At 34.3% G+C, this 11166-nt stretch overlaps 1 protein-coding gene across 2 annotated transcripts; it reads left to right on the top strand.

The window, feature by feature from the left end:
* The first annotated feature begins 211 nt into the window (after positions 1–211).
* On the top strand, positions 212–8842 carry SLITRK6 (SLIT and NTRK like family member 6). Of its 2 annotated transcripts, XM_061435196.1 has the most exons (3): positions 212–810; positions 3191–4504; positions 5096–8842. In XM_061435196.1, the coding sequence occupies exons 2-3, from the start codon at positions 3214–3216 to the stop codon at positions 5740–5742; spliced, it is 1938 nt and encodes a 645-aa protein (XP_061291180.1). In that variant the 5' UTR covers positions 212–810; positions 3191–3213; the 3' UTR covers positions 5743–8842. The 2 variants fall into 2 exon arrangements, with proteins under 2 accessions (XP_061291180.1, XP_061291179.1); XM_061435195.1 differs by having other exon boundaries at positions 3191–8842.
* Positions 8843–11166: the final 2324 nt, after the last annotated feature.

Genomic DNA, 11166 nt, shown 5'->3' with positions numbered 1-11166 from the left:
GAGCTATAGGTATCATGCTTGCAGTTTTTCTGAACATGTGTGCTAACAGTACAATACTGTGCTAGATGAGACTTTAGTATAGTGTATGATTTAGTCTGCTGTAGTAACAAAATATTATTAAACATATGTCATTATTTGCATCAAAATTCACTTGCACTATATTTGGTATTTAAACGGAGAGGAAGACCGTTTGCAGGAGGAGGAGTTGAGTCCCAAGGTGGAGCTGTCTCTTGTGTTAAATGACACTGGCAGATTAAAGCGCTCTGATGGGGAAGGGCTTAAAGGCTGAGTCAAAAGCCAAGAAGTCTCTTTATTTACGCCTACCTCGCAGCCCTTGGCAATCTGACTAACAACAAACTGAGCTAACAAGAAAGACTAGAAAGGGAGGAAGGAGAACAGTGCTGCAGCTTGGATCTACAGCCTAAGAAAGCAAGAGTGATCAATCTCAGCTCTGTTAAACATCTTGTTTGTTTACTGCATGTAGCAGCTTGCAAATGGTTAACTATATGCAAAAAAAGTCAGCATAGCTGTGAAGTATGCCGTGAATTTTAATTGGGGAATAAAAGGACAACTGCTTCAGGATGATCTAGTATGCAGTCTGCTTGAAATGTTTTCAATGAAATGCTCAGCATTTTGTCTTGGACCAGAGGTTTTAACTTTATGAAGCGATGGAACTTGCCAAAAAGTGATATTTGAGAAGAAAGAACACGGTGGTTGGTGTTTTCTTTTTTAATAAAGAAACTGAATTTACTTTGAACATCTCTTCCAGCTGTGCATTACAGATAACGTCAGGAAGTCTCTGCTTTACAGGTAAGATGAATGTTTCCAGGATTTCCTTATACCTATTTTTGCATTATTCTAAAGTGATTGAATATATGTTTGCCTCTCTAAAAAAAGAACTTTGCATTAAAGGATATCCAGTTTCTTTCCTGTTCACTGGCACAAGTAATGCGGTAGCAGATGCCTGTTTTTCTGTGAGCAGCAGACATCTAGACTAACAGCTGGCTTTAGAGAAGAAGTAAAATAATCTGCCACTATTTCTTTTACAGCATGCAGTTTGTTATTGGAAACTAACCTATGTGTGCTCTGTGAAGGAAAGATTACTTCCAAAAACCATTGTTGAATCTCAAATACAAGCAGAATATCTAAAGATTCTTTGTATATTGCACACCACTTTTACTTTTTCCCAACTTGAAAATATGTAAATGGAGATTGTTTTTTACCTCTTTAACACAGTATCTCTATACTATCAACATAGAACCACTTTTAATATTTATGTGTATTTCTGAAAACCTTAGAAACTGTTCCCTACTACATTTTGAAGAGCATAAAATGCATGTGAGATAAAAATAACAAGAAATTCTCATCTGGAAGTTATTCACTATCTTCTTAAGATGCGTTGTCTGGTGAAAGAAAGAGTATTCTTTCTTGGTCATCTATGGAGAAATATGGAGATTAGCTGTGAAGCTAATCCACAAGTTGAAGACTCCAACCCCAAGCTGCTTGATTCTAAGCATAGCCCTCAGAGTTGTTTAAAAATCAAACTATTTCCCTTTGGAAACATTCAGTCAGCTAACTTTCCCTTCATATAGAAAGGCACTACTCAAATGTTTCATGTCTTTGGTTGTCTTCTACCTTTCAGAAACTTCATACTATACATGTTTTCAATAAGACTGTGTATTTTCATGGAATGGAAGTTTACTTTTGAGATTATTGATTCAGTATTGGGATGTATTACCTGACTGTGAATTTTAATTAGATTCAAAATTACTGTTTACATCCTATCCAGACAAATGAAAGCATCTATCATTTCCAAAATTTGAATAGTTACAAGATGTGGTGTTTGTTTATGTTTGAATTTAGTCTAAATTTAAAAAGCACTATTTGAAAGAAGGTAATAAAATTAGATACATTAGAGTTCAAAGTATTTACCACACCACTGCTGTTATTTTAGAGTTAGAATTTCTTTTAATTGCTGTTTCAGATCCATGTATTGAATTTTTAAGGAGTTGGGATATGTGATGTGTTATCCTGAACTGTCATTTTTTTATTTATCAAATCAGAGAGATCTTCAAATATTTTTATAGAGTGAAGTTTGTTTCAGAGTTCATTGTTTGCATCATTAAGCCTTACAATAAAGATCAGCTGCTTAATTATGAGATATTCAGTGCCCTAAAGCCTGGTTCAAGACCTCATTAGGAAGTCATTTGTTAGAAGTTTATATGAGGTATTGTTCCTTCTTTTGTAAGAGCCAGAAATGTGTGTCATATGTCAGTTTTTCTTCTTTAGTTTTTATGATGTTAACCTTATCCACAGAATAATTTAAAAGTAACAGTGAATATTTCACCTCTAGAAATTAAAGTGTGAAATTTGAATGGATACCTTTAAGCATATATATCTAATACTTAGGTTTATACAAACTACCCTAGACAGCATAGTTAAAATTCTTTTATAAAGGTTTACTTTACTACATAGACATATGTTTCTCAAGTTTTTTTAAATAAATAATGGAATTAATATCTTAAGCCAAAACCAAAGCAGGTTAAACACAGTTATTAGATGTTATATTGTGATATCCAGTTCAAAAATAGAACTAAAGGAAATGCATACATACAGTCTTTCTATCATTTTTGAATTTCCTACAGGTTTCTCTGCTTCTGGCTATCTCTAGAGGGGTGGGAGGTGGGAGGGAGTTTCGAGAGAGAGGGAACTGATTCATGTTGATATGGTAGAAACCAATGCAATATATTATTGTAAAGCAACTGTCTTCCAATTAAAAATAAATATAAAAAAAGATTCATCTAGTTTAAGCTAAAAAAATGAAAAAGTTAAGGTCTTCTCAAATACATACCTTTGCATCATATCAAGTTATCAATGGTCCATTTAGCCAACACCCCTCACATCTGTTAAAATGCAATTAGTTGGTGATATGAACACAAATCGATATACTTGAAGTTATCCTTGACCTAAATTTTAAATTCTTATCATAATGCAAGTTAAAAGTAAAACAAATCTACTGGTCATATTTGTAAAAAATAAAAGAAAATGTAGACTCAGCAATGCACTTATGTATTTAAGATAATCAATATCTTGCCTATTAGGAGAAAACCTATCATTTTGAAAATGTCAGCTTCATCTCCTCCCTGCTGCTGGCCACTAAAGCCCATTGCTATTGCATTGTATTTTACAGAATCAGATCCATCACATGACAACATGAAGCTCTGGATTCATCTCTTGTATTCATCTCTCCTTGCCTGTATATCTTCACAGTCCCAATCTCCAATGCCCTCTGCCTCAGCCAGAGGTTCTTGTGACTCTCTTTGCAACTGTGAGGAAAAAGACGGCACGATGCTAATAAATTGTGAAGAGAAAGGTATTAAGAAGTTATCCCAAATAAGTGTGCCACCATCACGACCTTTCCACTTAAGTTTATTAAATAACGGCTTGACAGTACTTCACACAAATGACTTTTCTGGGCTTACCAATGCTATCTCAATACACCTTGGATTTAACAATATTGCAGATATTGAGACTGGTGCATTTAATGGCCTTGGCCTTCTTAAGCAACTTCATATCAATCACAATTCTCTAGAAATTCTTAAAGAGGATACCTTCCATGGACTGGAAAACCTGGAATTCCTACAAGCAGATAACAATTTCATTACAGTGATTGAACCAAGTGCCTTTAGCAAGCTCAACAGACTTAAAGTGTTAATTTTAAATGACAATGCTATCGAGAGTCTTCCTCCAAACATATTTCGATTTGTTCCTCTAACGCATCTAGATCTTCGTGGAAATCAGTTGCAAACATTGCCTTATGTTGGTTTTTTAGAACACATTGGCCGAATATTGGATCTCCAGTTGGAGGACAATAAATGGGCCTGCAATTGTGACTTATTACAGCTAAAACTTTGGTTGGAAAACATGCCCCCACAGTCTGTAATTGGTGATGTTGTATGTAACAGCCCTCCATTTTTCAAAGGAAGCATACTAAGCCGGCTGAAAAAGGAATCAATTTGCCCCACTCCACCAGTATACGAAGAACACGAGGATCCTTCTGGATCATTACATCTGGCAGTAACCTCTTCAATAAGCGATAGTCACATGTCAGCCAAGACAACATCTCTTTTAAAACCACCCACCAAAGCACCAGGTTTAATACCTTATATTACAAAGCCATCCACTCAACTTCCGGGACTCTACTGTCCTATTCCTTGTAATTGCAAAGTACTCTCCCCATCAGGACTTCTAATACACTGTCAGGAGCGCAATATTGAAAGTTTATCAGATCTCAAACCTCCTCCACAAAATCCTAGAAAGCTTATTCTTGCAGGGAATATCATTCATACATTACTGAAGTCTGACTTAGTGGAATACTTCACTTTGGAAATGCTTCACTTGGGAAACAATCGTATTGAGGTTCTTGAAGAAGGATCATTTATGAATTTAACAAGATTACAAAAGCTTTATCTGAATGGTAACCACCTGACCAAATTGAGTGGAGGTATGTTCCTTGGTCTCCACAATCTTGAGTATTTGTATCTTGAATACAATGGTGTTAAGGAAATATTACCTGGAACCTTCAACCCAATGCCTAAACTGAAAGTACTCTATTTAAACAACAACCTCCTACAAGTTTTACCACCACATATTTTTTCAGGGGTTCCTCTTACGAGGATAAACCTTAAAACAAACCAATTTACTCATCTACCTGTAAGTAATATCTTGGATGACCTTGATTTACTGACCCAGATTGACCTTGAGGACAACCCCTGGGATTGTTCCTGTGACCTGGTTGGATTGCAGCAATGGATACAAAAGTTAAGTAAGAACACAGTGACAGATGAAATACTCTGCACCTCTCCAGAGCACTTACACAAAAAGGAATTGAAAGCACTCAATAGTGAACTTCTTTGCCCAGGTTTAGTCAATAACCCATCCCTGCCAACTCAGACTAGTTATATCATTGTCAATACTCCTACAACCACAACTACAGCTGATACTATTTTTAAATCACTTACTGATGCTGTACCACTATCTGTTTTAATACTAGGTCTGCTGATTGTATTCATAACTATTGTGTTCTGTGCTGCAGGGATAGTGGTTCTTGTTCTCCACCGCAGGAGAAGATACAAAAAGAAACAAGCAGACGAGCAGATGAGAGACACCAGTCCTGTGCATCTCCAGTATAGCATGTACGGCCATAAAACAACTCACCATACTACTGAAAGACCCACAGCATCACTCTATGAGCAGCACATGGTGAGCCCCATGGTTCATGTCTATAGGAGCCCATCCTTTGGCCCAAAGCATCTGGAAGAAGAAGAAGAAAGGAATGAGAAAGAGGGAAGTGATGCAAAACATCTCCAAAGAAGTCTTTTAGAACGAGAAAACCACTCCCCACTCACAGGTTCAAATATGAAGTACAAAACCACAGACCAATCCACTGAATTTTTAACCTTCCAGGATGCCAGTTCATTATATAGGAACATTTTAGAGAAAGAAAGGGAACTTCAGCAACTGGGAATCACAGAATACCTAAGGAAAAATATTGCTCAACTTCAGCCTGATACGGAGGTACATTATCCAGGAGCCCAGGAAGAGTTAAAGTTGATGGAGACATTACTGTACTCAAGGCCAAGGAAGGTATTAGTGGAACAGACTAAAAATGAGTATTTTGAGCTGAAAGCTAATTTACATGCTGAACCTGATTACTTAGAAGTCCTGGAGCAGCAAACATAGAGAGTTCAAGGGCTTCTGCAGAAATGCTGTGATTCTGTCTTAAGTCCAGACCTTGTATATAAGTGCCTTATATGAGTGTGTCATCAATCAGAACTTAAGCACAGCAGCAATCCTATGGGAAAAGAAAAAGAAACTCAGGGATCACTGGGAGAAGCCATTGCATTGTCTTCAGGCAATTTTGTCTATCCCCAATAAAATAAGTCCTTGCATGTAAATCATTCAAGGATTATATTAATATTTTCCCATATAAGTAAAGTGTTTCATAGATGTCCTCTTGCACATCTAAAAGGGTTTAATATTTAACCCTTAATTTCTTGAGTTATATTACCCATGGATTAAATAGAATTGGATTTTTGTCATTTGAAAACTCTAACAGTAAATGTAGTTATAATATGTAAGACATGTATTGTTTATAAAATCATTATATGTACTTACAAAAGTATAAGTTGTTAGATACACCAACTTTTCTTGCAATAAAGGCAAAAGGAACTGGAACTTTAAAATTAACAAATAGTAATAGAAAAGAAAAAATGGGAAGTTGAATTACATAGGGTATGAGTGGCTCAAAACTTTGAAACTTTGAGAATTAAAAAATGCCACTGAAATGCTTTCTGAATTTAAAAATAAGAATGATTAACAGTTCAGGTGGAATGAGGAAGAAAAAATTTTGGTTTTTCTGCACATTTTGTGTGGACAATCTTCTTGTTAATGCTGCTGTGAACTAAGGTATGTCATTTGTGCTCAAAGTTTAATTCTTACTCTTGGGATATTTTGAAAATGCTACTGATATTCAACTGTAAATATGATTAGTGCATCTATCGTTAGTTTGGATTCTTTCATAGCATTAATCCTTTGTAAATTTGAATAATGAGATAGAAATATGTTTCTTGTGTCAAGTAATAATTCACTGGTGTAAAAAAACAGGAAAAATATTTTATTTTTATTGATGTACACTGATAGATGCCATAAATTAGTAGCAAAAGGCACGTCTAAGGGTAAGTGGTTTAAGTTGCCTCAAGAGTGGGACAATGTAGCTTTATTTTACAAGAAAGTATAGCTAGATTTTTATGAACTATTTATTCTGTACAGTTTTGTATATTTTTGGTTCACAAAGGTAATTATTCTTGGGTGCCTTTCAAGAAAATTAAAAGTACTGCTCACTATAATAAAACTAAAATGAAAACCCTTTTTTATATGTGCTTCTTCAATTAGTCTGATCTGTAATTCAGTCCAGTTAGGATTAACACATGCACATTCATGGAGGCACTTAGGCACAAACACACAAAAACAGGATTTCTATTTGTTGTCACACACACTGAGCATTTTCTTTACCAGGTGTGAGAAGGCCTTTCAGTGTCAGGCTGTGATTGTCATGGAGCCCAACTAAATGGCCCATAATTTTCCCTTTCTGGCAAATCATTTTCCTACTTAAAACAAGTACAAATGATTTAATTGTCTTCTTTCTGGTTACAGAATCAATTATACAGAAAATTTTCACAAGGCAAACTATAATTAATCAAGGTATTTTAGTTCTGTGGTGTTCACCATTCAGATGCATGCACAGGGTTAGGAAGGAACATATTTTCTATTAGAAAGGATGTTTTTAATTTACTTTATACTATTTTAGTGATTCATGAATGTTCTATTAAATGAGTTGGTTTTCAACATTCAACTGTCTGTGTGACTAGATAAATATACTTTCTTTCTTTGATTATGAAAGAGAAGACCTCTCTTTTAATAAAAACAGGAGGAGCCTGTGTGGAATGTATGAAGAACAGTTATGGGTCTATTATGACATCATATCACTAGGTTTCTAAAAAATCATTGCATATACTAATATAAAGCAATAACAAATTATGTATTAATAATTAAAAGATTCATTGAAAATCTACATTTCTTCATTAACCTTTAAGGTTGGAAATCAAAACAAGGGAAATCTTTTTTTAAGTAATGTTTACTAAAGGGAAATCTAGGTTCGTATATAGTACTTTATATGTTTATCCACTAAAAGTACTCAGCACAGTAATGAACAGTAAACCCTCCAAAGCATTAATTTAAATGTTACATTCTAAGGAAAAGAACAAAACAAGAGCAGAATTCATGTTACTGCACTTCTGCTCAGTAGAGTATCTGCAAGCATTTCCTGATTCCAATCAAGTGCACAGAAGTATCAGACCTCACTTGCCTGCAGGATCTTTGGAATGGATCCATGAATGCAGACAGAGCCATGTCCTGAGGAACATTCTTCTCTTTTGAGTGAGGTAAATATACTTTTTTTTTTTTTTAATCTTTACTGTTAATTGCCAAAAGCAATAATATTCACTCAACTTAAAAATCAAAGACAGAACAAAGTTGTCTATGGTGTCATGTAAATATATCTTTCAAATTAGGTATAACCCCTAATTATGTAACATCAACCCTGTACGCTGTTACAAAAAACCTGAAAGAACTTATCCGTCAACCCAATAAAACCCTATGGAGTCTTGATGTTATTTACAATGATGCAGAAATAATTACAGTTTCCAAAGAGTAAGAGATTTTTAAAGCTTAGCTGTTTCTTTCACGATAGAACCTTTCTTATGTAATTTGTTTCCCTACTACAAGTAGTTGAGAGTTGGAAACTCCAGTGATGATCTTTAATTTTTAACAGGTCTTGTGACTTATGATAATCACTCAGAACTTTGGTTATTTTACCTGTATTTCTTATTATTCTCCCTGCCCCCTCACCTACAGAATAATTTTTATTATATTGCCTGGTTTATTACCTACAAGGCTAAAGTGGTCTCTTTCTGCAATTGTTAGATTCAAAATCCCAAATCATAATTCAGTATGCTCAATGTTTACAAATACCTGGGCTTTCTTAAAAGAGACTTTTCATCACTCGAGTTGTTTGTTTGTTTTTTTTTTTTATTTAACTAAACGTTACTCTTTGTTCACAAATGTCTGAATCTTGGATGTTTGTAGTAACATGATAATAGTGTATAATCATACTGGATCAAATCTTTTCGATTCTGTCAATCTGTTATACATAAATTGTATGAATCTGTATTAATGAATTATTTTCACACAATTACCATTAAAATACTTACTGGGAATTGAAGAGTGTTCTTCAAATATCTTCCATTGATCTCCATACTAGGATGATAATCATAACATATAAAAAAGGAATATATCAGTAACTCTGATTCTCCCTCTTGAATCAATCTTAAACCACAGAGGGACATTTTTCCTTCCTAGTCAAATAATAACTAAATGGATCATCTTAGTGGCCTTTAAGCTGCCTGATCCAATTACTTTAAAAGGCTTAAGTTTCAAACCAGGATTGAAAAAAGTGATATGGCTATCCCCTGGTCATTAAAATGCATATTTTAATATACTGATATATATATTTATGTATATGTAAATAATTATACATTTATATATGTGTGCTGTTAGTATTTAAGTCACTGCAGTCATGTCCAGCTCTTTGCGACCCTATGGACTGTAGTCCACCAAGCTCCTCTGTCCATGGCATTTTCTAGGCAACAATATTGGAGTGGGTTGCCAGGGATAGAACTTGTGTCTCCTGCACTGCAGGCAGATTCTTTATCACTGAGCCATAGGGGAAGCACCTTTTATAAATGACTACATACAGAGATTTTTGGAAAACTAATAAATAGGCAGATGATGGGTAAATAGTCTCAACATCATGTAATTTATTCATAATATTATTCTATGATACCTAGTAGATGTATAATTGAAGGTATTTTTAAAATAGTAAATACATTTCAAAGTTGTTGGACAATAAACTGTTTTCTTTAACATAAGCAAACACATATCGAAGGGAAGATCACAGTATTTCTCATTTATAAGACTTTCCACATAATTATCTTTGGCAGAAGCTGTTCTCTACATGAAAAGAGTTATGCATGTGCAGAAAATGCTGACCATTTAGAAAGAGAAGTCTGGATCTCCTGGTAATTGGGAAACGGTTTTAAAATGAATTTAAAGATTCTTCTCTATTTCTTTTCCCTGAACACTTTTATGTCAAATATGAGTGGCCACAGTTTTCTTCTTGAGAAGGTGGGATATCATAAATGGACACTATTTTATAATAAGAAAGGAGACAATTAAAAGAAGTCAAAGTGTTAGTCACTCTATCGTGTCCAACTCTTTGCAACCATGGACTGTAGCCCATCAGGCTTCCCTGTTTATGGAATTCTCCATGCAAGAGTACTAGAGTGGGTGACATGCCCTTCCCCAGGGGATCTTCCTGACCCAGGGATCGAACCCAGGTCTCCCGCATTGCAGGGAGATTGTTTACTGTTTGAGCTACCCCGGAAGGCCAATTACAAGAAGTGACCCTATATCCGGGCAGCCAAGTCAAGAATGATCTCTTTGATGAAGAGAAGACAAGTGATTAAAAATATAGTTATCTCTTTGTGCCTTTTCAATTCCATACAAACTGAAATACAGATATTTGTCCAAATATTCCCTGAGATTTATAACTACAATAAATAAAATATAGAACTGTTGTTTATTATCAACTTATAAAAGATAACTATATCATTAAAATTACATTAACAAATTTGTTTTATATGGAAATATATTCCATTATTTCTTTTATAGAACACATTTATCTTTTTAAAAATTGAACTTATTTATTACACGCACATCTATTATGTATATAGAAAAGGGGAGATGGTCAGATGTAGCTGCGCTGAGAGTATAAACAAACAGACAAATACTGCTATTAGTGAATGTTCTTCAGTAAATTAGTGAATACAAATGGAACAATTCAAAACAACAAACTGCACACACATACATACATGATGCATTTCCAAGTAAAATGATTTAAAATTACAAACTTGAAGTAGAGAACTTTTATTTTAGAAATTTGAAACATGGAAAGCAGAAAACCTGAAGTTCCGCAAATAAGTATTGCCTCTTACATCATGAAGGCACTACCAGTGAGAAAATTACTAGTAAATTAGTATGGTATTTTGAGTTAATTTTTTCATATAAAATCTCCAGGAATTTAATTGTCATGTCATCATATTTGATGTTATAAAGTTCTTGAACAAGTATTATATACAAAATGAATCATTCTGTTGCCAAGATGAACATGCCCGATTTTAAATTTGTGGTGTTATCAGTGATGATTTTATAATTAGTGAGTGGATGTTAAATGTATTTTTATCCTTTTACTTGGTATTATGACTACTCTAAGGATATACAAGTCTCCATTACTATGTTTTCATGACTCATACTGTTAAAAATTAATATATTGATATGTGGTAGTATCTGAAAAAGAACAATAAATTTCAGAGGAACAATGACTATAGAAGGATAAGATCAGTTTAAATGCTATACACGATTTCCTCAATGAAGGCTTTCATGGATATGTCATGGGCCCATTCCTAGACTTCTAAAGTATTTTGGTTT

This window comes from Bos javanicus, chromosome 12 (genome assembly GCF_032452875.1).
Source record: "Bos javanicus breed banteng chromosome 12, ARS-OSU_banteng_1.0, whole genome shotgun sequence".
NCBI lineage: Eukaryota > Metazoa > Chordata > Mammalia > Artiodactyla > Bovidae > Bos > Bos javanicus.
The sequence above is the reverse complement of the archived record's forward strand: the minus strand, read 5'-3'. Positions and strand labels throughout refer to the sequence as shown.